We start from the raw sequence: 25,688 nt of genomic DNA, 5'->3' as shown, positions 1-25,688 counted from the left end.
AAGGGTTGAGAAAACCAAGAAAATGATTGAAGTGATTTGAGAAGATGATGGATAAGAAAGACAGACAACATATCTCCAACAAAGGCAGAACCAATGTTCGTGGAGAAGAGAGAAGCAATGGAGCAGAGAAAGCACTGAATATGTAGTAGGAGAACAGTTCCTTTAGGGAAGACATGATCATAACTGAGAAAGGCACGCTGTGTTGGAGAAACAGCAGTAAAATATTAAGACCAAGAAATATCTGAGTAGTAATCGCCTGATGAAATTAATGGGAATCAGGGATGAGCAATGTAAACGAAGGTTCCTATAAGCGTCTGGGTAGAGGGCATATTACCCACTAGGAGAAAAAGGATCAACTTGGCCTCAGACTTTCACTCAACAATACTGAATTCAGGAATTCAACAGAACAGTATTTACAAAGTGTCGAGGGGAGAAGGACGTCCCCCAGGATTCTTTCGTGTATGAAAGTCACTCTAATAAAGGACGCGCTAAAAAATGGAACAACTCAAGAATTAGGGTGTTAACTAAACTTTTCTGAAAAACCGACTTTAGCTGTAGATATCTAGACAGCTAAACCATGAACTACAATGAAGTTTCATAAGTGGGAAAAAATTTGAGTATAAGAGGACAGAGTTAAGTTCAATTCAATATAGAACTAGTCTAAATGAAATTACATTGAAATAACTGTAGTCATTTTGACTGTAAGCCAGTAAAATCGCTAAGTTCTTGAAATAAAAGTTACTAAGTCAAAAATAACAATATCCCATGAAAAAAGATCAGGGAGAGGGACAGGAAGGGAAAGTGGCAGGGAGGGTACTGTAAACATACTAATATTTTCCATGTTTGTAGAAGAGAGTATGAAATAAAAGTTTACACAAAATATTTCTTGAAAGATGACTGTCAGGAGAATGAAAAAGAGACGCTTTCCACCACTTTAATCAAGAGTTGGGAAGAAAAGCAGCAGGGCCGCACGTCAAAGGCAGAAATGAAGCAAACTGTAAGCAGCATACGAGCATAAAAATGAAAATAAAATAAGTTGACAGAAAGCGCCAAAGCACAGATCTGTGATGATAAAATGGTAAATGCAACAAATATACCTATTAAATGAAAAAGACATTCACAGCCGTTTAAACAATGGACCCCGCCCCCTACTGCCTGTCCTCCAAAAACCGAAAGGCCCAGAATAAAAATGAAAAGTTGCTACAAATATACCAGGCAAACAAAACCAAAGCAGAGACTGAGGAAGAAATGTCTGGGTAGGTTGAATGCAAGGCAAAAATCACCAAAATGGGCAAAGAGAGTAATTGTGTTAAAATAATCAAAGGTACAAATACAATGAAGATATAGTTCAAATAGATCTCTATGCGCCCAATGCGATGACGTTAAAGTATCTTTGACTGAAGGCAGGAAAGTATGAGACGCATCCATAGGTTTTCCCCTAGGAAGGAATTGACAGTAGAGGTGCTAAAGGAATAGACGGCTTCTTATAGTTGGGGGTTTCTATAACCCCCCAGCTAGCCAGGCACCTCCCCTCTGCCCTCCGGGAACAGAGGCCCTGGACACGGAAGGGCGTGCTCTCCTTCCTGCCACTGAAACTGCGCCGCAGGTGGATGTGGGCTAGCTTATCTTTAACTCCTACGCAGCAGGACGGCTCCCACCCATCTCCAAGTTTCATTTCTTGGGCCAGCAGTGAGAAGGGGGATTGCTTTAAGTGTCCTAGAAGACATTTAAAGTGTTGTCAGGACACCTCTGGTGGGTGGCAGCAAATGGAGGGTCTGTTGGGTTCTCCTGTCTTAGCACGAGGCCACCAAGGTCATGCAGGATGCCATCAACGAGTTCAGTGGCACCCCAGAGGAGATCCGCGTCACCATCGCCAATGTGGACTTGGCCCTGAGCAAGGGGAATGTGGACATGGCGCTGAGCATGCTGAGGAACGTCACACCCCAGCAGCCCTGCTACACGGAGGCCAAGGAGAAGATGGCCAGCATCTACCTGCAGACCCGCAAAGACGTCCGCCTCTACATCGGATGCTACCGGTAAATCACAGGAAGCACACTGCCAGCCTCTTCTACGATGGTGTTTTAGGAAGGGGTTTCTCCAGATTGCATTTCCTCATCCTGAGTCTCCAGAACGTATCCTGAGAGTGTGTTTGATGAAAGTATGGAATTTCCTGTGGATGAGAATTGTAGCATGATAGGTCAGCCAGGCTGGCTTGTTGCTGAGTGCTGATGACACTGAATTGAATCGGCCATGAGCCCTGCTCGCCCTACCCTACCGTTTACAGGGCTCACATTCTGTGGGGGGAACCATGGGAATGCACTTCTGCCCTGGCCCCTGGCTTTGCCTGTCCTTGAGGCAATGTCCAATGACTTGGATGTAACCAGTGTCAGGTGAAAGAGGACGGGGAGTGTATTTGAAGCCCCAAGCCACTGTCTCTATAATTTGACATGGAGACCCTGAGGGTACCTTCCCAGTCCCTTTTCTCAGGCAAAACTCCATCTAGGCAATTCAGGTGGGAGGGTAGGGGACACTAGGCCAACAGCAGTGGGAAACCAGCAAACAGTGTGGTGACATGGTGAGATGGTGCTATTAGGTCGGTGCAAAAGTAATCGGGGTTTAAAAGGTTAAACACAGTTGCAAAAAAACGCAACTACTTTTGCACCAACCTAATAGAAAGAGCAATGTGGCTGCTTCATGGAAAGCGAGCGGTCTGGAGAGTTGGGAGTGGAGGACAGGAGAATTGGGTAGAGGCTCTGGCCATGGTCCAGGTGACAGAGGGTGGAGGCTCTGGCCATGTTGCAGGTGACAGAGGGTGGAGGCTCTGGCCATGGTCCAGGTGACAGAGGGTGGAGGCTCTGGCCATGTTGCAGGTGACAGAGGGAGGAGCCTCTGGCCATGGTCCAGGTGACAGAGGGTGGAGGCTCTGGCCATGTTGCAGGTGTCAGAGGGTGGAGGCTCTGGCCATGTTGCAGGTGACAGAGGGAGGAGCCTCTGGCCAGGGCCCAGGTGACAGAGGGTGGAGCCTGAACTAAGGTAGCTAGCACCATGCCTCACACACAGTGGGCTTTCAATGAGTACTGGATGATGAATGAATGAGTGAGTGACTGGATGAATGAATGTCAGCCCGAATTGGTGGGAAAGAAGAGAAGGAGATGGATTCAGGAATATGAAGGATGATACACAGGTCTGAGGTAAGCATTTGGTTCCTTTTGCAGGGAGCTCTGTGAACATCTGCCTGGACCCCACACCAGCCTGCTACTGGGCGATGCTTTCATGAACATTCAGGAGGTGAATGAGGGCCTCCTGGCCTTGCCAATGACCCCCCCCCCCAATCTTACTTCTCCGGTGGGAGAGGAGAGAGAGAGACCCCTGACACTGTCCCCACCAGCCCGAGAAGGCCCTGGAGGTCTACGAGGAGGCCTATAAAAAGAACCCACACGACGCCTCCCTGGTCAGCAGAATTGGGCAAGCTTACGTGAAGACGCACCAGTACCCCAAGGTCAAGCTGGGCTGGGTGGGAAGCGGTAGGAAGGGGAGGATGGAGGAGGGTGCATGAGTGGGAGGGTCTGGATGGGAGGGGAGTGGCTGAGTTTACCCTCCTAGCTCCCTGCTGAGTGGGGAGCCAAGGGGAGAGCTCAGCAACTCTCCAACACCCCCACACCTGCTCAGGCTGGGAGGGCCTCTCCATCTTAGGCTTCTGTGTTTCTGGGGAGAGCCTCAGCTGTGGTAGCTGCTGAGGGAAACACCGTGAGGAGCTCAAGTGCAGAACCAGGCCTGATGCCAATACTTCCTGTTTGCACTAAGGCAATTAATTATTATGAGGCTGCCCAGAAGATAAGCGGACAGGATTTTCTGTGCTGTGATCTGGCTGAACTGCTCCTGAAGTTAAAGAAGTTCAGCAAAGCAGAAAAAGTTTTGAAGCAGGCACTGGAACATGACCTTGGTGAGGCAGCATTCTAACTTCCTCCCTAGCATTTGGAGTGGGCCTGCTGCTCCCTACCCCTTCTCTTCTCTTACAGAATGGTGCACGTGTTGGGCGTTCACTGAGGTCCTGAACCCAGCCCCCCGCACCCATACCCAGATTCCCGGGGGCCAGAGAACGCTAATTTGAGTTTCCATTTTTCAGGCAAAGACATCCCATCCATGATGAATGATGTCAAGTGCTTACTTTTGCTGGCAAAGGTTTACAAGAGCCATAAAAAAGAAGATGTGCTGGACACTTTGAACAAGGTAATTGGCAAGTAAACGCAAGCTCTTTGTCGTTTGCTGATGGGAGCTTCAGAAGGAAGGACAGGACTGCAGGTCTGGAAGACTCCAGGCCTGGTCCTCAAAAGATGATCTAGGTTACACCTCTGAGCTCCACCTTCCATTTATTTCCCCACCCTTGCTCCTTCATTGGTGGTGCACCAAAATGCTCCAAGGCTGGCTGGGCTGGGCTGGGCTGGAGAAGGCAGGGAGTAAGACAGTGCTTTTGTCCTCAAGGATGTCAATGGCGGTGACACTAGACAATGCCCATAGCTCCATACTGGGTTCTGTTCTAGGCTTTCTGCTTTTTTATTTCATTCTCACTGTATCCCTTTGAGAAAAGCATTGTGACATTCCGATTTAACAGATAAGGCACACAAAGTTTAAGAAATGTGCCCAGAGCCACACTGCTAATAAGTGGTGGAGTTGAGATTTGAATTAAGTCTGGTCTGTCCCAACCCATACTCTTTCCCCACTGGGCTGCCTCTGGTGAAACAGGTCCTGGCCATTTTTCCTCCATGCCTTCCTCACTCTTTCTATCCAAGGGTGCCGCCTGTTACTTGTTTCTGGGGTACGTTCTGTGGTTGTAGAGGGGAAGCCCACTCTCTGACTGCTGGGTTTATTCCCTTGTTTCCCACGGGGTTCCCATTCCTCTGTTTGGCCTTCAGGGAGCTAATGGGTTGATTTGTGCCCTCTTTCTGAAACTTAACACTGGCGTCATCATTTAAAGCCTCGATGCTCTCTGGTTACTCGCTTGGTCATTATATGTCGTGGACAGTTGTGGGGGCTGCCTCAAATTCCTAGCAGGACAATATTCCAAACAAATGCATCCATCAAAACACAGCCTGCTTTGAACACCTACTGTGTGCTTGTTGTAGCCTGTAGGACAGCCGAAGCAAATTAGACATAGTGAGTGCCAAGGTGTGATGGAAATAGGTAAACAAGTCAGGTACAATAGAGTGTTTTGTTTGAGTGCCTTTGCTTCTGCTCCTGCCCCAGAGGCAGTGCCAGCTTGCCTCCCAAGTACTCAGCCAGTGGCCTTGCCTGTCCAGAGTGACCCAGATTTGCTCAAGGGCACTTGAGATGCCCTTTATAACACTCCAGGCTCTGAAAAGAGAAGTGGCGACTTGCTGTGAATTGGCCTGAGGTCTGGCACATCTGCCTCTGGGTTTCTGACCCTGCGTTCACTGCTTTCCCCAGGCCATGGACCTCCAGTCTCGGATACTGAAGCGTGTTCCACTGGAGCAACCAGAAAGGATCCCCTCCGAGAAGCAACTGGCAGCGTCCATCTGCGTCCAGTTTGGGGAGCATTACCTGGAGGAGAAGGAGTATGCCAAGGCAGTGCGGTCTTACAAGGATGCTCTCTCCTACTCGCCCACTGACAATAAGGTGTGGTCCTCAAAGCCGGACCCTGCTTCTTCTCTTGGGGTGCGATGCTGTGCAGCGCTCCCTGGCCAGGGCAGAGGCCAGTGCCTTCTCTGTACCTCCCTGAGGAGCTCAGGTGTACACCTGGTGTGGGGACCCCTGGTGTGGGGAGCCTGCTCTAGTTGACCCCAAGGCTCCCCCCTCCCCACCACAGCCCTTGGAGCAAGGCTGGGAAGGCCCACTTTGGACAGCCATTAGTGGAGGGTGAAGTGGGGAAGACATTGCTGAAAGCTGTGTTAGTCAGGTGTCTTCCGGTCCCCCTTGGAAGTGGGGAGACAATGAGAGTGTGGCTGCTAGGGGCTCTTTGGGCATAAAGCCCAGGCTAAGCTTCCAAGGAGGTTCCGAGTCCTGAGGGAGGTATGGCTCCAGATAGGAAGTGACAGCTGGAGTTTATGCTAAGAGAGTAAGTGAAGGGCTTAGTGACAGAGCTATTCATTCATTTAATGTGCCCTCATTTAAAGATTTCCAATACGTGCCAGTACTATGTTAGGCCCTGCAGACACAGTGGGGCAAGACGTGGTTCCTGCCCATACATTGCCGTCATGCAAGCGGGTATAGACAAGTACACATGCAGTTCTAATACCATGTGATCCATGCCTGTATGTGGGTCAGGACACTACAGGAACTCTGAAGAAGGGTAACTGTCCAAGACTCTGGGGCACAGAGGGCTTCCCAGAGGAGGTAAGGTCAGAGCCGAAGCCGAAGGATGAATACGAGGTAACCAGCCCCCAGTTTTCACAGAGCAGTTAGTAAAACGCATGGTATGACTGGAGTATTGAGTGGGAGAAGGGGTGGGCCATTATCCCAAGGGATTCAAGCCATATTTTGAAGGCAGAGCTGATAGAAATGGGGTATGCACGAACAAGGCGTCAGTGCCTGAGTTTCCCCTGATGCTCATTGGTTAGTTTATTATCTCTGTTCTTGTTCCAGGTGGTGTTGGAACTGGCACGGCTCTACTTGCTCCAGGGGCACCTGGACTTGTGTAAACAGCACTGTGCCATCCTCCTGCAGACCGAGAAGAACCATGAGACCGCCTCCATGGTAAGAGGACGTCTGGACCTCTTCCCTGCCCTCTCCAAGGTCCCTGTGACCAATTCAGGCTGCTTCCTAGCCCCATAACCTCCATGCCTGGCTGACCCGGCTCTGAGAGGCTGTCAGGCAGATGAGACTCCGCGTGAATCTGCCATCTTTCAGATCGGAGGGGTGGGCTGGCAGCAGAGGGCAGCATCCACCTCCTGGGCCAACTTAGGGGAGGCGGTGAGGTTGATTCACTCCAGGGGAAACCACACCCACTGTCAGTGAAGGCAAGGGTGGGATGGGCTCCTGGGGCTTGGGGAAGTGCATGAGGAAAGCCCCTCCCAAGTCCTACTTCTCTCCACCCTATCACCCATGCCACCTCCAGGGCCACCCCGCAGCGGAGGGGACCCCCATTCTCCCTCCACTGCCTGGAGCAGGCAGTCCTCAGACATGGGTAAAGGGGCTGGTTCTACTACCTATCAAAAGGTCCCATTGGTGTCTCCCACTGGACTTACTTTCCCACTCCCATCTTCACCCCAGGCCTGCCCCTTTCCCCCAGGCAGGCCCTCCCTTCTGGACTCCTCCTGTGGCAGCTTCTCCTAGTGCCCAGTGAGGGTACCTCAGAAATCCTCTTTCACCTACCCTTCTTACCCCTCTCCCTTTCAGTCTTCCCTGACATCCATACAAGCTGCTGTCAGGAATTCTGGAGCACTGTGTGTTTTCTCATAGATGATGGCCGATCTGATGTTTAGAAAACAGAAATATGAAGCTGCCATCGATCTCTACCGCCAAATCCTGGAGAAAGCGCCAGGTAGTGTTTGCATGGAGACTGCCCACTGAGCCTGCCTGTGTCAGTTCCCACCAAGCAAGGGCTGCTCTCCCCAGAAGGGTGGGCCCTCTCCCCTCCTTCCTGACTGGGTAGAGGAAGCCCCTTCCTCTCTGATTGTTCCCAGAGAGGCAGGAAACTGATAAAGCCACAGTAGAACGTGCTGGTCCTTCTCGAGTCCACGGGGCCAGTTCCTGGTCTCAGACAGGGCAGTACTTGGCACTGGACCCAGGACAGCCTGTCTGTCCCCAAATCACAGACACCAGGGATCGTCATAAGTCCCCTTCGGAGGTCACAGCCACCTGAAAGTAGCTAGAAATTCTCCCCTGAAATGTAGCTCCATTGCCTCTCACTACAGCATAAAACCACCCCTTCTTGTTGGGGAAGGCGCCAGACACAGGAGCCCCACAGCAGAGTCTGCTCAGAGGCCCAGCAGATCGCAGCTGTTAGGAGTGCGGGTCCTGGAGCCAGACTGTCTAGGTCTCAATCCTGCTGTTCCACTTATCAGCTGTGTAACCTTTGGCAGATCACTTACCTTCTTTGTGTCTCATTTCCTCATCTGTAAAATGGGAACAATTAGAGTAACTACTTCATTGTATATTTAAGATGCAGGTAAAACACTTAATACCAGGTACAATATAAGTGTTAGCTTTTATGATTACTCTTTTTAAGCATCATTATTATTATTCTCTCAACACTGGAGACCAGTGAAGACACTGGAGCCGCTGGAATGTCCCTGCTCAGCCCAGGTGGGCAGTGTCCCCTGGTCCTCCCTGCTTCTCCCAGCCTGGAGATCTCTGCTCTCTTATTTTAGATAAGTTTCCTATATTGAATAAACTAATCGATTTGCTACGAAGAAGTGGCAAACTTGAAGATGCCCCTGCCTTCTTTGACTTGGCCAAGAAGATGTCCAGCCGAGTGTGTTTGGAGCCAGGGTTCAACTACTGCACAGGCATCTATTGCTGGTGAGCTGGGAGTGGGTGTGTTAGGCAGGTACCTGCTGGAAGCTCTCTCCCTAAGAGACACCCTGGGCTTTTGCTCAGCACGAGTGAAGCAGAGATTCAGCTTCCAGACCAGGGGGCAGGGGAACCAGAGACCCAGCCCCTGCTGTGTGCAGACCCATGGAGTGGCCCCTGTGCATCCCTGCACTCCTTGGGCCTCAGTTTCCCCATTTGAGTTTTGGTGTTCCTCTCCTGTACTGTAGGCACATAGGGCACCCCAACGAAGCCCTAAAGTTCCTAAACAAAGCCCGTAAGGACAGCACTTGGGGCCAGAGAGCCACCTACTACATGGTACAGATCTGTCTGAACCCAGACAACGAGATCGTGGGCGGAGAGGCATTCGAGAACTTGGTGTCTGAGAGCAAGTAAGGGCCCAACGGGTCCCCAAGGGCAGGGCAGGACCCCGGGGAAGGCGGGGAGAGCCTGCGGCCTCTAGGCCCAGGCCAGATGAGGGCCGCGTGGGCAGGCTGGTGGCCTGTGGCTAGCCCAAAGTCTGCAGCTCCCCTGGCAGGAAGGAGTCGGAACAGCAGGAGGGCGTGAGGACCGCGGAGAAGCTGCTGCGTGAGTTCTACCCGCACCCCAGCTGGGGCCAGACCCAGCTGCGGCTGCTACAAGGCCTCTGCCTGCTGGCCACTGGGGAGAAGGCGAACGTGGAGTCCGCGCTGGGCACCTTCATCGATATGGCGCAGGCAGAGGTGCGCCGGCTGGCGGGGGGAGGGGTCGGGGGTGTGGGTGACCGAAGATCCCAGCTCGGACGCCTGCTTCCCACCTCGCACGCAGAAGGACAGCGTCCCCGCGCTGCTGGCCGTGGCGCAGGCCTACGTGCTGCTGAAGCAGATCCCGAAGGCGCGCACGCAGTTGAAGCGTCTGGCCAAGGCCCCATGGGCTCTAGCTGAGGCCGAGGACCTGGAGAAAAGCTGGCTCTTGCTGGCCGACATCTACTGCCAGGGCGGCAAGTTCGACCTCGCCTCCGAGCTGCTGCGGCGCTGCGTGCACTACAACAAGGCGAGGGCGCGCGGCCGTCAGGGTGGTGGGCGTGGGGGACGCCGGGCCTAGGCAGGCCAGGAGGCTCGAGTGGCGCTGGGGGCAGAGCAGATGCGGGGTAGGAACAGGACGAGAAGAGCAGGATGGGAGCACGGGCAAGGCAAGAAAAGGCGCCTTGGGTCTGGCAGTCAGCGATGAGGGAGGGAGTAGGGAAGGATTCAAGGGTCCAGGGGCCTGCAGGGCTCAGTCGGTCCAGGACGGGTGTTGGGGCAGACAGGCTGCGGGTGCCCAGACGCTAGGACCAGATGGGGCTTCCTCTCCATAGAGGCTCTGACCAGCTTTCTCTGCAGTCCTGCTGCAAGGCCTATGAGTACATGGGCTTTATCATGGAGAAGGAGCAGTCCTACAAGGACGCAGCCACCAACTACGAGCTGGCCTGGAAGTACAGTCATCATGCCAACCCTGCCATTGGTAAGGCAGCCAGCCAAGGTGCACGTGGGTGCGGGAGGTAGCCGGGCAGGATGACCCCCACCCCCACCCCAGAACCCCAGGCCTGTATTCCGGCTGTTGTGGGAGCCAGAGGGGTTCTCAGGTCATCTGCGGGCCACCTACTATCTGTGTTCTCCCTGCCCTTGGACAGGCTTCAAACTGGCATTCAACTACTTGAAGGCCAAGAGATTCGTGGAGGCCATTGAAGTCTGCCACAAGGTAAGCCTGTGGGGGGGCTCTGTGCAGTGGCCTTGTGTAGTGGCAGGGAGCCCTGCCTAGTGTCTCACCCCCTTTCTCTCTCTGTCTTAGGTCCTAAGGGAGCACCCCAACTACCCCAAAATCAGAGAAGAAATTTTGGAAAAGGCCCAAGGGTCTCTGAGGCCGTAGCTGTGGTTAGAGATGGGGTGGTTGGAAGCCATCAGCCTATGGAAATTTCATGGAGGGGGTGGGATGTGGGTCAGTGGAGAAGAGATTCAGAAAATTACATGTTCTTCCCCATTTTTATATTGAGTGATTTATTTGGATCATGCCTTATCTGGTCTAAGGCGCAGCCCAAAGCTTTATGTTTTTAAGGCACAAGAAGCAATTTTCCTCTAGGGAACAAAGACATCAACCAACTTAGCTTCTGCTGGGCTCACTGGGTACCTTCTAACAGACCCCACTTTTATCCCAGACTCTCTGAGGGGGCAGATGGGAAACAAAGAGGTGGTTTAAAATAAAATACCCTACAACTATTTTACTATTGTTACGTCAGGCCAGAAATACCTCCCCTCTCCTGTTTGGTCCCTTGAATCCTGGAGCTAAAGAAACAGCGCTCCTGCCTGCCATGCTGCTCACTGCGGCTGCCCCGGTAGTGGGTCCAGACAGGAGGACCCACTGTACAAGGTCCCCACAGCTGAGGCGCTGTGTGAGGGACACTGTCATCCTGCAGGTAGCGAGGGTCATTGGCCTACTCCGTCCCATGCATTCTGTCTCCTCCTCCCCAAGTTTTCAGCTGGCCTCTGCTAGTCTCACGGGTTTGGGGAAACCTGATTTCCCTTGCCTGATGCAGCGGAGTACATGCCAAGAAAAATTACTTCCCACTTCAGCTTTTGTGAAAGACACTGGCCAACTCACCAATTCATCCTCCAGAAACCCTTTTAACACCTAAGGGGACAAAAGCAGTGGTCCCTATTTAGATGGATAATGTTAATTGTAAGTGGCAAGAGGGTGATAGAGGTCACCTTTGCTGTGCTCCCAGGGCCTCTCTTCCTGTTTTTCAGGATGGCAATAATGGGCCAGTCTGACCTCAGGGGAAGGAACTCAGAACTGGGAGTCAGGAGGTCTAGAATCTCCCTGCGTGACCTTCCCAAGACCCTTCCTGCCCCTTTCTGGGTCTTGGTGTCCCCATCTATGGCAGGAAATTAGACTAGATCTGTGTGTTCCCAAATCATGGTACGAATCCCTGCCAACGATATTCAGCAAACATTGTAAAGTGTAATCATTATGTGTTTAAATATTTTTACATAATGGAGAAAAATAGCACAACAAACTCATGAATCTGTGGGTTTTGTTACATAGCATGGCTCTAACTTTTAAGCATATGGACATAATTGATATAAAGTGAAATACTTAGTATCAGTAGAATGCAGATATGGCAGAGTTTTCAAGAGAAGTTGTCTGGTGGCTAAGATTTGGGAACAGTGAACGGGTATAAATAAGGGTCCCTTTTAGAACAGCCCGAGTTGTCCTTGATGGCTGTTGAGCCTTGTTTCTATAGCATACTGTGGTCACGTGCATGGCCTCTTGGTATGAGTCAATGACCTGGAATGCTTTCCCCAGGTTACTACCATCATCTTATGGGAAACCAGCCCTATTTATTATGATGTACTTTACAACCCAGTTTCTTGGGGCGGGTTGTGTTGAGGGACAGGTCTGTCTGTATGGAGAAGGAGGCTGTCTAAGGATTGTGCGTTAATCACATTTTTATTGCTGTAAACCCTAAGTTGTCTTTATCTTTTTTAAAAAAGCCTAGAAGTGACCCTCTCGATGGGCAGATTCAGTCTAGCCATGGGCTGTCCACAGCAGGAGCCTCTAGGGGCTTCCAGCCAGGGTATTGGAGCTGCTGGGGGCTGCCATCCAGACCCCAGGCTAGTCAGAGCAAAGCCTCACGGCCCTTGGGGAGATCCAGCTTTTGGATCCTGCATGCTGAAGCAGCAACTGCAAAAGGATTCCCAGGGACCAGTGAGAAGGGAGACAGGACAACTGAATGTACCAGGGTAGTCCACCCTGAGAAGCCTAAGACCTGGCTGTCCGGGCCTAAGCTTGTTACAGGTAGGCCAGATTCCAGGCCATGAGTCCTCTAGTGGCCACTGACGAAATGGCCATGTGGCCATGTCCAGAGGCAAGAGACGGATACCTGCAAGGTGACAGAACTGGCAAAAAAAATAAAGGCTAAAACATAGAAATAGAGGCAAAAACAAGAAAACAGAACGGAAGTCACAAAGATGCACATGAGGCTTGCATGTTCCAGGCACTCTTTTAAGAGCTGTGTATATATGAACTGAACAAGCTTGTGAGGTGAGCAGTGCTATTTGTACAATATTGAGGACACCCAGGTAGAGACGGAGAATAGTTTGTGTGAGGCACCTCACTGGGGAGTAGAAGAGCTGGGATTCCAACCCGGCACTCTGGGTCCTGTTCTTAACCAGTAAACCAGAGATGAAATAAGGGAGCGCAGCCCAGACCAAGAGACAGAGAATTAGGACAAGAAAAGGAGACCCAAGTCAGGTCTTCGTGTTTGGTCCCCCTCCCCTGCCTAAAGGGGAGGTCGGCCTGAGGAGCAAGGCCGGCAGACTGGGGCAGACTGCAGCCTGCTCCTCTGGCCTGCAGCCCAGGCTGCCTGGGACAGGACAGACAGGTCTGGCTGGTGCAGGGGGATAAAGTTCTACAGCTTCTGGTGCCCGGTGCTCAAGCCCATGCAAGGTGTCCACCCACCCCATCCCACTGCCTGCCTCCACCTGGGGATCGGTGACCATCCTCAGGACCAGGCCCCAGCTCAGTGTGGGTGACTGGGGAGTGTACCCTCAGCCATCCAAGCAGACAGCCTGTCTCTGAAGACTGCCCTGCTGCTGTCCCACCACCACCCCAGGAGACTGCTGGAGAGAGATGGGTTCATCCAAAGGGAAAAACTGCTCCATGTGCCTGGCCAGCCTTTCTTAGCAGGTTTTCTGTCTCCAGGTTGACTGGCCTACATGGAAGGAGGCCCAGAGTATTGCACCCCCCACTCCTACAGCCCCCCCCCCCCCCAGCCTCAGTGTCCACATTGAGATCGGCAGGGCCTATCTCCCCCTCCCTCCTCAGGGTGTACGTGTGCTCCTACTTGTCCCACAAATACAGACCATACCGTTAAAAATAGAGCCTCTTTATTGGTACCTGTAAGTTCAGGTACAAGGTGTTCCCACAAGCACACAGGCTGGCAAGGCCTCCTGGGCAAGAGGGCAGGCCCAGAGCCTGGTCTTCTTGGCACAGACACAGAGAAATATGAATAAATTATAGTTCTAATACTCAGGGACAATGTAGAAATTATGGTACAAAATTCAACATCAGCAAATGATGGGCATAGAAGCCCTAAGGAGCCACCCCTTGCCCTGGCCAACTGGCCTTGGGGGCACAGGTAGGTGGGCCGGGCTGGAGTGCAGTGCCCAGAAAGCCCTGAGTTGTCAGGGGCATGCTGTGGGCCCTGAGGCAAGTCCCTTGCCGTCTCTGGGCCTCCTGTTTCCCCCTCCTACATTGATGGGCCAGGAAGACAGGCTGTGGCCTTTGCAGGAGGGGAGAGATGGGGCAGAGGACAAGAAGCAGAGGGGGCTGAGCAGGGTAGAAGAGGGTTTTGGTCACGATTGGTCAGCCCAGCCCCTCCCCTGCCTGGACACTGTCCCGGGTCAGCCCCTGCCTGCTCAGCCATCTGGAGCCAGGCAGCTGCCACAGTAGACACAGGGCTCAAATCCACACCTGGTCTACACCTGAGACCACGTAGGGCAGGGCTGCAGGACTACAAGGCAAAAGGGGCTCATGGGGTCTGTGCCCCACCCACCCCAGCATTGCCCACCAGCCAGACAGAAGCCTAAGCCACCTAGTCTCCAAATAAATTATGGAAATAAATTATAGTCTTCACAGTCCAGAGGATTCAGCCACCCAGGGGACCACGGCTCAGGGTGGCAGAAGCAGGAAGTGGCTGATTCCAGCCCTGTCTTTGGGCTAAGAAATATCATACAAGACCAAAAAGGGGTCTGCAAAGCTCCAGGGGAGCCATATGTCCTCCTCTTCTTGGCATGTGCTGTGGAAGTGGAAGAGACTGTGTGGCCGAGGGGGGCTGAAGGCGGAAGCCCCCTCCCACCCTCTCTTCAGCACGGAAAGTTAAAAAAATAAATAAATCCAGAGTGTTGCATGAGAATTAGGAGTGCCCAGGTGGGTGAGTCAGCCAATGGGAGACTGTTACATACAGACCCCGGGGAGCCCCCAAATTATAATACAGCAGCAACAGGGCTCTTGGGGCCGGGACAAGGCACCCTAGTCCTCACACAGGCACAGGCTCCACCAGAGACGCTGGGGCGGTGTCCTCAAACAGCTGGCTGTCCATGAAGGGAGCCAGGCCCTCGGCAGCTGGTTCGGACGAGCCCATGATGGACTCCAGGAAGCAAACACTGGCGTCCCCAGGTGGGGAAAAGGCAGGAAAGGGAAAGTGGGGTGTCTCGAAGTTGTCCAGGTTGTCGGATAGCTTCCGAGAGGTGTAGTGAGGCCCCAGACTATAGTCTGGCAGGGCCTGGAGCAGCTCGAAGGAGTCGCAGGACGACAAGCTGAGGTCCACTGAGCTGCTCTGGCCGGCGTCCATGCTGGGCGGCACGGAGCTGCCAGGGAGGCCGCCTTCTCCCAACCCTTCAAGGCTACCGTTTAGGAAGCAGCTGGCATCCAGGTTGGCATTTTCATCCAGAATGCCGGATGTGAAGCTAGAGCTGGAATAGTTGTGGGTCCAGCTAGCCAGGCCGCCGGGGTCACCAGTACCGAAGATATCAGCGAGGTGGAAGCAGCTGAGGTTGTCGAGGCTCCCCACACCCCTTTCCTCCTCTTCCTCCTCCTCTCCACCCAGGTCAGAGTCACTGAAACTCAGGATCCGCTCGAGGCTATCGTCATCCGCGGCAGGCTGGAAGCCAGGGCCAGGCAGGGCCGGGTGGGCAGGGCTGTCGGGGGCCTCGCTAGCGCCCGATGCTGTGGAGCAATCAGTCATGTCGCTGCTGCAGCTGTGGTCTCCCAGCTCACTGCTCAGAGGGGAGTTGGCCAGTGGGAAAGGAGGGGCCAGGACCTGCTCACCAGGGCTGGGTGGACCACCCTGGGCAGGGGCCTCCAGCTCCCCAAGGCTCTCAGCCCCCTGCTCCAGCTGCAGACGGGTGAGCGTGTGGATGAAATGGGTCTGAACCCGCGCCTGATTAAATTCCACACGGCCCTTGGGGTTCTCACAGCCCTCCTTGCAGCAGCCACAGGGGAATGCCGTATGATCCATCTGCAGAGAAAGAAGAGGAACCAGTGAGGATCCTTTGCAGCCCAGAGAAGCCCCCAAGCTTAGGCTCCCCTTCCCAGCCCAGTCCGGCCACCGTACCTGGCACTTGATGCCCGCCAGGCTGCAGCTGCAGGTCTCAGGGTCACAGACCCTATCGCAGCGACAGCCACAATCCTCCCGGGATTGACGCAGAGCCTGCAGCTCCCGCTTCTCCTCCCGATCGATCCTCCGTACACCAGCAGCCCGCAGCAGGGCCCGCCGCTTCCGGGCTGGGTAGGGCTGTAGGAAGGTCATTTCTTCTAACTGGCCACCGGCCACAGCCGCTGCCAACTCCTCTTCTACAGAGGCGTCATCAATAGTGTCTACTGTCAGTGGCAGGCCAGCCTCCGTCTCAGGTACCCCCGACTCTGCAAGCTGCGTCTGCGGGAAGAAGGAGGGATGTAAGTAGTACACACATACACGGTCTGTAGTCCCCACAGCCATCAGTCATCAGCCAAACCCTCCCGATGTGCTTACTCTGCACTGAGCACTGTGGGACAGCTCAGAACACTGCCCTCACGGCATTTGCAGAGATTTCCTGTTCATGCCCTTCCCCAGTGCACGGACAAACGCCCTCCCAAGCCAGACAGATACACCAACCTCCAATGTCCATCCATTCTGCATTTCCCTCCCCAGTGAGGTCAGACAGATTCAGGCCCTGCAGCAAACCCGATACCTTGCACACCCCACTCCGTCTGCAGCTAATCCAAGCAACAGACCCTGACCAAGCAATTACTGGCCTTTTTCCCCAAATCCATAATGAGCAAACCGGCACCCGCCCGTGATGCCCCACCCCTCAAGGCTAGGACTTCAGGAGCTGCCCTACTGTGTGGGCCTTGGAGTGGAGTCTGCTTACCTTACATCGAAGCACCTCCAGCTTCTCCTCCTTCAAGCGTTGGCGGAGCTTCTCGCGCCGTGCCCGGGCTCGCTCCTGGGTAAACTCGGCCAAGGAGAAGCGGCGGCAGGCACTGTGGCGAGGGGCCATACCTAGAGTGCAGCCACCACGGCTGGGCACGCTGGTGAAGCCCTGGCACCGAGGAAAGTAGAAGACGGTGATGCCATCGAAGGCTACGCGGCACGGGCGCTTCCGGGGAGCCCGCTTCAGGATAGAAAGAGCTGGAAAGCAGACAGGGAGGGGGTAGGGCATGAGTTCTCTGGGAGGCACAGCACAACCCCCTGGAAGATGAGGCTGAACTGTCTGTCTCTCCTCATACCTCCTCCTCTGTCCTCCCACCCCAACAAAGAAATGGATCTGAATTTAGGAGCCAGCCTGGCTAGGATTGGAGATGGTAAAACTAAACACACCACCCCTATGCCAACACTGCCTTATTGCTACTCACCAGTCCAAATGAGAGCATTTGTGAAATTCAACATCTTTCCCATCTTTATTAGCCATTTACAGGTCCCTTGTACAGTTTTCTATAGGTTTTTTTTGAATGATTTATAGGACTTCTTTATATATGATATTACCGTGTCTCCCAAAAAAATAAGACCTAGCCGGAAAGTCAGCTCTAATGCATCTTTGGGAGCAAAAATTAATATAAAATCGGGTCTTATAGCTGGACAGTCAGCGCTAATGCGTCTTTGGGAGCAAAAATTAATATAAGACCCGGTCTTATATTAATTTTTACTCCCAAAGACGCATTAGCGCTGACTGTCCGGCTAGGTCTTATTTTTGGGAAACCAGGGTAGAGACATTAACCATCTGTCTGGCCTATCTGTGAAAATCTTTTAGTCTTTTATTTTTGTTCATGGCATTTTACAAAATGATTTCTAAGGTTTATGTAGTCAAAAATATATCGATCTTTTCCTTTATAGCTTCTGTGTTTTGCAACAGGCTTAGAACAGCCTTCCTTTCATAAGTTATTGGTTGTATATATTCAATACATATACTGGTATATTATTGCTTTTTATTAGGTTGAAGCATAAGAAATTACCATAAAATAGTTGAATATTGGCAATTCCATATAACTCAATATATTAATTTCGTACCCAACTACCTGAGGGTATTCGCTTCTAAAAGGTTTTCTGTTCCTATTCTTGAATTTACCAGGTAGCCAGCCATCTGCAAATAATGGCAGTTTTGCCTGTGCCAACACAATACAGAAAACTCTTACTCTCTTAGGGAACTGAATTGGCTAGCGCTTCCCGAACAATGTTAACCAACAATGATGACAGACAGCGTCCTCCTCTTGTTCCTGGCTTAGTGGGACTGCGTCCAGTATTTCCTCACTAATCAGAATCAGCTTTTGGGTTGAAACCAATTTTTTTTTTTTTAAACCATTTAAGTAGAATTCACTTATTCCCATCTTACCAAGAGTCTTATCTAGAAGGAACATTACATTTTGTCAAATATTCTTCCAGCATCAAGAGCTCTTATGTTTTTCTTCCTCCGACATAGTCATTTGGTAAGCTCTACGGTTGGCTTTTATAATATTAAACCATCCTTGTATTTCCAGGGTAAACCCACAGTAGTTTAGTCAGTTAATATACTTAGATTCTATGTGCTAAAAATCACACTTTTTTATGTAAAATGCAGATATACATATAATCCACATATAAACAGACATCATCTCTGTGGTATTAATATATCATGTGGGGTTGATTAGGGGGGAAAAATGTCTAAAAGGCCTCCTTGGTGTGGAGGGGAGTGATAATAAAAAGTAAGGTTGAGAAACACTGCTCCAGGGCAATCTCTCTTAGTTTGGAATCAGAATCATGCCAGCTTGAAAAATAACTGGGAAAAAAACACTTCACTACGTTCAGGCAAAGCCAAACAGTATTTTGACAGGAGAGGGACCGGCTTGACAGGCCTCTTGGCGGGGAAGTGTGGGGCGTGGGACTGCAGGAGTGCAGTTGGAAGGACAGGGCGAAAGCTGGAGAAACGAAACTGGAACAGAAGGGAGGAGCCAGGGTGGGAAGGCAGAGGGCCATTTGAAGAGCTCCATCCTGAACGTCAGGACTCCGAAGCAGGGGAGTCCTAAGGTCAAGGGTGAATCTAGCCAAGTGCCTCTGGACAGTGGGCATTCCTGAGTGACCACTGTATTCCAGGAAGTGGACAAGGTGGAGAGCATGGGAGGGGAGCTAAAGCTATGGGGCGCATGACCTCCAGAGACCAGAATGGCTTTGTTACAGGCCTCCTAATTTCATCTTCAGGAAGGAAGAAGGGGTGTGTGGGGCTCCCAGGGGAGAAGGGACTCACGGGTGAAACTTTGGGGGCCACTGAAGTCACGGTCAGGCAGGGATATCTGATCCCAGGGGCCCTCCTCTTCCAAGTCCCAGGCTGGGGAGACAGAAGAGCTTGGGGAGCAGGAGAGAGAACGGTGGCCCGAGGAGGACAGAGAAGAGAAGGAGCAGAGCGAGGAGTCGTCCTCATGCAGCTGGTCAAACTTCCTCTTCAGCAGCCCCGTCATGGTGGTGCAGGGGTGCCGTGGGGTCTGGGCACAGACAGCCTGGAAGGGAAGGAGAAAGCTCTCATTGGTCTCATTGGCAGCCCATGCTCATCATCTCTGCCACTTGCACCCGCGGCCTCCCAGGCCCTCTTGCCCCAGGCCCTGCAGGAGGCACATCTGCAGGAGGCTTCTTTGCATACGATGATGATGATGATGATGACGATGATGATGATGGAACACCCAGGCCCAAACCCTCCTCCTGGCTCTCGCAGTCTCCCACCCCCTCTGCCTGAAAGCCTTCCCAGGACACTGCCAGGCACCTTCCCCACTACTTCCTACAACCCACCCACACACACACATACACCAGACCAACAGATGGACTGACAGCCCTCCACGCGGCCTCGCTCATTCCCCGACAGGAATCCTCGGGGCTGACTCACGGGCTGGGTGATTCACACAGCTCGCATCTGTGTGCCTTTGTGTGTGTGAGGCCCTCTGTGACAGGCTGCACAGCCCTGTACAGTGGCTCTGCTTCCTCCACCTCCTCCTTCCCTCCAAGCATACCCACAGGCACAGGCCCAGCTGCAGCCTTCACTCCAGGGCCAGGCGAACCAGGACACCAGGCAAAGGCTGACTTTGACACTGGCCCCGATTCCCACACCCAGGACTTTCCGGAACCCCTCCTCTCCTGAGAAGGAGCTGCCCAGACTTTCCCTCAGAAACCCCCGCCCCGCAGAAGTCCCCTGCCTCCAGGCCTAACTGTGGGACCCAGAGCCACCGAGGCTTCTTGTCTCTTTCACATACATCTCCTGTTTGATCTTAAAAAGTCACCTACATCTTGCCTTCTACTCCCAATATCTAGCCATTTGTTCTAATTAACTTTCTATGGAAATTATTTTTCCCCCTTAAAAAAAAATAGTGAAACTGAGCTGCTAAAACAATGTCCCACTCTCTCCCGTCTGTAGCTTGGTGACTTGGGAGTCACCCAGGACACACCACTCGTGCCGGCCCTTTGAGGGTCTCAGCCCTCTGCATGAGGGCAGCCAGACTCCCACAGCCTAGCCGGCCCCATCCGAGTGGAGGGGACTCAGGGTTCCTTCCCCTAAATGCCACGGCAAATAACAGTCCCTTCCACTGCTTGGGAATCTCCCAAGGACTCAGTCCTAAGAGCTGAGCATACAGATACCTTGTCTCTGCACGTCCGGTGGCACTCAGGGCTGGGCCCCCAGGAGGTCACCAGGAGGAAGGGGAAACGGTGCAGAGGCCCCAGTGCTGGGGAGCCCCTCCCCCACTGCCATCACAGGAAACGAGAACAGGAAAAACTAAGCAGAAGGCTGGTGATCTCCCCTCCTCAGGTGTCCTTTCTAAACACTCCTTGCTCCTTTGCCAAGCCTCCCACGAAGTCACTGAATCCTAGACCTGGAGTGAGTGCTGTCAACTGACTTATTGGATAGACTTACTGGGTAAAATTCCTTCCAGGGACAGCCTCTCCCTCCAGGCACAAGAGAAGCAACAGTGGCTCCCCTCCTTGCAAACTCTCCACGCTGGGGGGGAGGGGGGCGCCGGGGAAGGACACACAGGTGTTTCCGGGGGCTGTGGGGGCTGCTCAACGGGTAGGTTCTCAGGATTGGTACCCTGCCTCCCAGGGTTAAACCACAAACAAAAACAACCCCGCTCCCAGCTGACTTGCTGGATCTCCCAGGAGATGGGGGAACTCATGACCCAGAGCCAGGCATACATACATATAACACACATGCAGACCAGAGACTCAGACACATACACACATGAACAAACCACACCCAGGCATGCTGTCCCCACAGTCCCACTAGGAGAACCCATCCTTTCCCAAGCTCCAGATGCTGTCTACAGGGTATTGGACGCCTCCCTAATCACCACCCCCACCCCCAGGCCTCAGACACCTCCTCCCAAACCAAATGAACACTTGGTATTTCTGCCTGGCTGTGCCTTAGAAACATAAAAGTCTGCAGGCCCCAAATCGAACCCCTTGTCTCTATTCCCCAACCCCCCACCCGTGCCATCTGTTCCTCTTCCTGTGTTCCCTATCTTAGTAACAGCACTGCCACCCACCCAGTTACTCCAGCCAGAAACCTGCAGTCATCTTCAACTCTTTTCTCCCTCCCCCTCCATCCACATCGAGTTGCCCAGGGCTGGAAGTACACATTAGCTCATTTAACCTACACAAGGCCAGGCACAGACTCGTCAGGAATCATGGAGGCCACCCAGCAGAGAACTGTAGCTCCAGAACCAGGCAGCCTGCATTGGAACACTGGCTTGCCTCTTAATTGGCTGAGTGACCGCGGGCAAGTTCCTTAACCTCACCACTCCAATTCTTTGTCTTAAAACCTCACTGGGTTGGGCGGTTTACGTGAATCAATACACGCCAAGTTCTTAAGAACAGTGATAAGTGTTTAGTGAATGTGTCATTCTACACTGTGAAAAAAAGAACGAGCTCCTGGATACACACAACACAGATGCATCTCCCTGATAGCGTGTGGGGTAAAAGAAGCCAGCCACAAGAATACCGGTGAGTGAAGCTCAAGAACAAGGCAGACTCAATCTGTGACGATACAAGTCAGAAGAGTGGTGGGGGGCAGGGAGGGGAGTGTCTAGAAATGGTTTATCTTGATCTGGGATGTGAGTCATTCCAAGGGTGTCTAAAACCATACAAATCGTCTAGCTGTACACGTAAGATTCATATACATCATGTATTTTATGTATGTCACGTATAATTTTACAAGTTTATTACCCTTACATTTCTGTCCCTATTGCTACTACTCATGTCCCTGCCTCTACTCCTGTCCTCTCCCCGCAGCCATTCTTTACCCTGAAGCCAGAGTGATCTTATTAAATCACATATCTATCTGCCACCCCCATGCTCAGAATCACTCCGGAGCTCCCCTTAGGGTCAAGTCCAGAATTCCGAGACGCTGAAGCAGGCCTAGATGCTGCCTCTTCTCCACACTCATCCTGCAAGACTCTCCCCACTCACTTTATACTCCAGCTGAACTTGCAGTGCCCCCGCTCACCTCCTAGCCTTTGCACAGCTGGAACCTAGCCTAACCCCCCCCCCCATTTAGAAATCATCTCCAAAAGGCCCTCCCTGAAAGCCCCACTCCCCTCCCTGACTACATGCCTCTCTGGGCTCCCATGGGCCCTGGGATGCCCCATCACAGCCCTTACCCCCCCCCCCACCCTGCAAACGCCTCACTGCTCATCTCCTTCCCGTCCGTCAGGCTGAGGGCCTCTCTGCCTGGTTGTCACTGAGCCCATGCCTAAGAGTAGTATGACATACAGAAGGCACCTGAGGGCCATCTGAGGTAGGCAGGTGGGCGCTTCATATCATATATAAACAAAGAAACAAGATTTAAGCACATGAAGTCTCTTGTGGGGGTGGCTACTAGTCAGTGTAACCTGCTGCTGTCACAATTAAGGGAGGGGTGGGGGGAGGGTCGGCACATGCCTGCCCATCCCCCAGTCTACATCAGAGGGTTTGAGCAAGAATGGTACCCAGAAGGGGGGTGGCTCTGGGGGCAGGAGAAGAAAGCTCAGGCTGCAGGCAGGTGCCAACACAGGTATCTCAGGAGGCTCTCTGTTCCAGATGAGTAAACAGAGATGTCAAGGAAGCAGGTTCAAGCCAGACACCTTGCTTCTGCCTCAGGGTTACCTACAGAACAGGAACTTAAGGTGAGAGGTGGACACAGGGAAGCTATAGAAGTGCCGCAGGTAATGTGATGAACCCCAGCACCATCTGCAGACCTGGAATGAAATGTCCTCCCTGATACTCCTTTGCGGTAAGGGGAGGGGGAAGAGCCACTGTCCCACCTGGGAATCCAGAGTCAGAGAGGCAGGAGCAGGGGACGAGACAAAAAGACTCTGCCAGAGACCAGGAGAGGCCAAGTCAGAAAAAGGAATGAAACATAGATAGTGGAAGAATCCAAAAGTGTCAGACAGTGAGTCAGAGGGTGGGGGAGGGGCCCTCAGCAGCTACCCAGGAATCAAGATCCCGACTGTGGCACAGTTCCCAGGGTGAGCACAGCCCCCTCCTGGGGTCCTGGAGGAAGGAAAAGCAATTCCCAGGAGCTGGCTCAGACAGAAATACCACACCCCCAGGAGCCCTGGAGACAGGCCCTGAATCAAAGAGAACCAGACTTCTTCCGGGATCTGCCTGGGCCCTGAGAATCAGGGCGCCTTCCTGCCACCACACACAGGAGCTGACAGCCCAACTAGGAGAGCACACCTCCTTACTGTACTCGCCACAACTGTCTCCACACTCAGGCCACACTATGTGAACCCAGGGAAGGCCACCTCACCCTGGGCACCAAGCAAACAAAGGCTATTTGGGGAGTGGGGGGAGGAGAGGGACATCTCAGGGCCTCTGAGAAGTCCTGCCCACTCCTCTGTGCATCTCAGTAGTCCGAAAGCCCCAGCCCCCAGCCAAGAGCTGGTATTGGGGAGGGGGCCTTCAGTGCCTCCATCCAACTCCCAAGAATCTGAAGAATGTGTGCGTTAACCTCCGAGCCCCAAGCCTTGGGTCAGTTTCCCCCAATACCTGGGGTCACATGACCCCAGGCCCTCAAGAACTACTTCCTGGGAGAAGGGGAGGGCACCTCAGAGCACCTTGGGCCCCCACTGGGATTGGCTAGAAAAACAGCCTGGGCAGCCCAGAGGGCAGACAGGAAGCCTTGGCACACCCCTCCCCCACCCCTTCCTCTGAAAGTGATCCCGGGGGGGAGGAGACACTTCTTCAGCCTTGGCCTCCAGCGCCTGGCACTGGGTAGGTGCCAAACGTTTGCCGGCTACATGAGGCAATTGCTTCTGCAGCAAGGAAACGGCACCTGACAGCAACTGCTTCCTCCATCCAAGGGAGGCCTCTTTCACTCTCATTCATTCATTCAACAAGTATTTCTCGAGCTCCTATGATGTGCCAAGCACTATTCAGGCATTCAGGCATACAGGGAGCAAGACACTCCAGTGCCGCCCCTTGAAGCTTTGAGTTAGTGGGCAGGAGTGTAATTAAAGTTTACGAACCCTGCTGTGTGCTGCAATGAAAGGTCGAAGGGGTAAGGCAGGAGAGGTACAGCTGAGGGTGAAGACAGGTCTGTCCCAGGAATGGATGTGGGAAGAGTTCCAGAAAGGGGCACAGCAAGTATGAGGGACTTGAGAGAGGGAGAGTCAGAATGGGGAGGGGGGAGGGGCCGTGAGGCGGGGTCTCCGTGGCCAGGGCGCCCCGGCTGGCTTTTAGCCTGAGGGCACAGGAAGCCACAGCAGGGTTTAAGTAGGGAGTGACAATACCAGATTTGCATTTTTAAAAGATAGCTCAGCATTAGGACTGAAGGGGGTGTGACTGGTTAAACCGTGCTGCCAGAGTGACAGATGACAAGACAAGGGCACAGGAGAGCAGGGAATAGACTTGGTGACCTCAGGATGTGGAGACCACAGAGGGCAGTGATGTCAAGGGTTTGGGGGTGACGTGATGAGCTCCACTTCAGGGAGCTGACACATCTGAGTGGAGGTGTCGAGTGGGCAGTGGAGCCAGGGAGGGACGCTCTGTGTCAGAAGTGTGGGCTAGTGTGTGACTGTGCCGGGGAGCAGTTGTGACTAACTGTGTGATGGTTGCTGTGGAGTGGGCATCTCCACAGAGCATGCCTCTGGAACGGCCCCCGGGGGGGTGGGGGGGAACTGGGGACCGGGAGGAAGTACGTGCTGGAAAGGAGAGAAAAAGTGCGTGGGAGAGAGCCTACGTGTGTCCGAGGGTGGCCGGGGGAGCTGCGCCCGTGACTCACAGCGGTGGTCTCTGCGTGTGACGGCAACTGACAAACAGGTGAGCGTACAACACAATCCCTCCTCCCTCCCTCCTTCCCAGGGTCCGTGACTCACGGAGCCTCACTCCTCGCTCATCCCTCCCTGATCCCCGCCTCCCAGGGGGGCCGGGCACGCGCGGCAGCCCTGGTACCCGCCCCCGGGGGGGAGCCCGAGGATGAAGGCGACAAATGTCACCTGCTCCGGCCACGCGAGGAACTTCTGAAAAGTTCGCAGGCAACTGGGTCAAATGAAAACTTACCCACGGACACGCGCACCCCGTCACCCCGCCACCAGCGCACAGCCTCCGCTCGGTCACCACCTCACCGGGCTCGGGGCGCCGCGACTTCTTGGGGTGCCGGAGGCTGGGCGGGGGAGGGGAGCAGAAAACCTGCGCCTCTCAGCCCCGGACCCCGTCTGTGGCGCTCAGTTTGGGGCCCAGCTGGGGTGTCCTTGGCCCCGCGTCCGCTCAGGGTGGCAGGGGGCAAATGGCAGGGGCCAGAGGAGCAGTGCCACCTGCGCGGGACACCCCCTCCCCAAAGTCCCGTCCAGCCCAGCCCGGAGCCTCACAGCGCTTACCTGCGAACCAGGCGCTCTCCAAAACCACCGACGCGACCCGCGTCCCAGCCGGGGACGCCGTCTGCACCGCGACCCTGTGTTCACTCGGCCGGCAGCAGTCGGCCCAGCGGCCCCTCCGCTCTGCGCGTCCGGCAGCGGCGGCGGCGGCGGGAGACTGTCTGCGCAGCCCCGCCCGCCGCTCCGCCCTCGTCGTCAGTGGAAAACTCCGGGGCCGGCCTCGCTGACGCACGCCCGGCCGCCCGCCAGGCCGCCTGCCGCCCCGCCCCGGAGGCACCGCCCCCTCCCCCGCCCGGAGCCGGGCGCCGCGGCCACTGGCCTCCCCGCCGATTTTGACCAGT

The 25,688-nt window shown here is 53.7% G+C and overlaps 2 protein-coding genes across 7 annotated transcripts in view; one reads left to right on the top strand and one right to left on the bottom strand.

Annotated features, from left to right (window-relative positions):
* TTC21A (tetratricopeptide repeat domain 21A) overlaps positions 1-11,522 on the top strand; it is a 32,785-nt gene extending 21,263 nt beyond the window's left edge. Inside the window, exons 15-29 of one of the 5 annotated variants that reach the window (XM_019727596.3) lie at positions 1,798-2,036; positions 3,216-3,288; positions 3,389-3,499; positions 3,805-3,943; positions 4,127-4,230; positions 5,446-5,634; positions 6,601-6,711; positions 7,417-7,498; positions 8,328-8,478; positions 8,718-8,879; positions 9,014-9,209; positions 9,295-9,519; positions 9,849-9,969; positions 10,139-10,206; positions 10,297-11,522. In XM_019727596.3, coding sequence (XP_019583155.3) covers positions 1,798-2,036; positions 3,216-3,288; positions 3,389-3,499; positions 3,805-3,943; positions 4,127-4,230; positions 5,446-5,634; positions 6,601-6,711; positions 7,417-7,498; positions 8,328-8,478; positions 8,718-8,879; positions 9,014-9,209; positions 9,295-9,519; positions 9,849-9,969; positions 10,139-10,206; positions 10,297-10,374 — 2,049 coding nt within the window. In that variant the 3' untranslated portion in view covers positions 10,375-11,522. Of the gene's footprint in view, positions 1-1,797; positions 2,037-3,215; positions 3,289-3,388; positions 3,500-3,693; positions 3,944-4,126; positions 4,231-5,445; positions 5,635-6,600; positions 6,712-7,416; positions 7,499-8,327; positions 8,479-8,717; positions 8,880-9,013; positions 9,210-9,294; positions 9,520-9,848; positions 9,970-10,138; positions 10,207-10,296 lie in introns of all 5 variants that reach the window. The other 4 variants (XM_019727594.3, XM_074312593.2, XM_019727595.3 and 1 more) reach the window with 4 other exon arrangements.
* A 1,852-nt stretch (positions 11,523-13,374) lies between these two features.
* On the bottom strand, positions 13,375-25,521 carry CSRNP1 (cysteine and serine rich nuclear protein 1). 2 transcript variants are annotated; one of them, XM_019727591.3, is made up of 5 exons: positions 25,351-25,521; positions 18,762-19,011; positions 16,416-16,675; positions 15,620-15,940; positions 13,375-15,523 (listed from the first exon to the last, which is right to left on the bottom strand). In XM_019727591.3, the coding sequence occupies exons 2-5, from the start codon at positions 18,970-18,972 to the stop codon at positions 14,543-14,545; spliced, it is 1,773 nt and encodes a 590-aa protein (XP_019583150.2). In that variant the 5' UTR covers positions 18,973-19,011; positions 25,351-25,521; the 3' UTR covers positions 13,375-14,542. The 2 variants fall into 2 exon arrangements, with proteins under 2 accessions (XP_019583150.2, XP_074168695.1); XM_074312594.2 differs by lacking the exon at positions 25,351-25,521 and adding an exon at positions 20,138-20,233.
* Positions 25,522-25,688: the final 167 nt, after the last annotated feature.

This window comes from Rhinolophus sinicus, chromosome 5 (genome assembly GCF_057876585.1).
Source record: "Rhinolophus sinicus isolate RSI-liver-muscle chromosome 5, RSI-T2T, whole genome shotgun sequence".
NCBI lineage: Eukaryota > Metazoa > Chordata > Mammalia > Chiroptera > Rhinolophidae > Rhinolophus > Rhinolophus sinicus.
The sequence above is the reverse complement of the archived record's forward strand: the minus strand, read 5'-3'. Positions and strand labels throughout refer to the sequence as shown.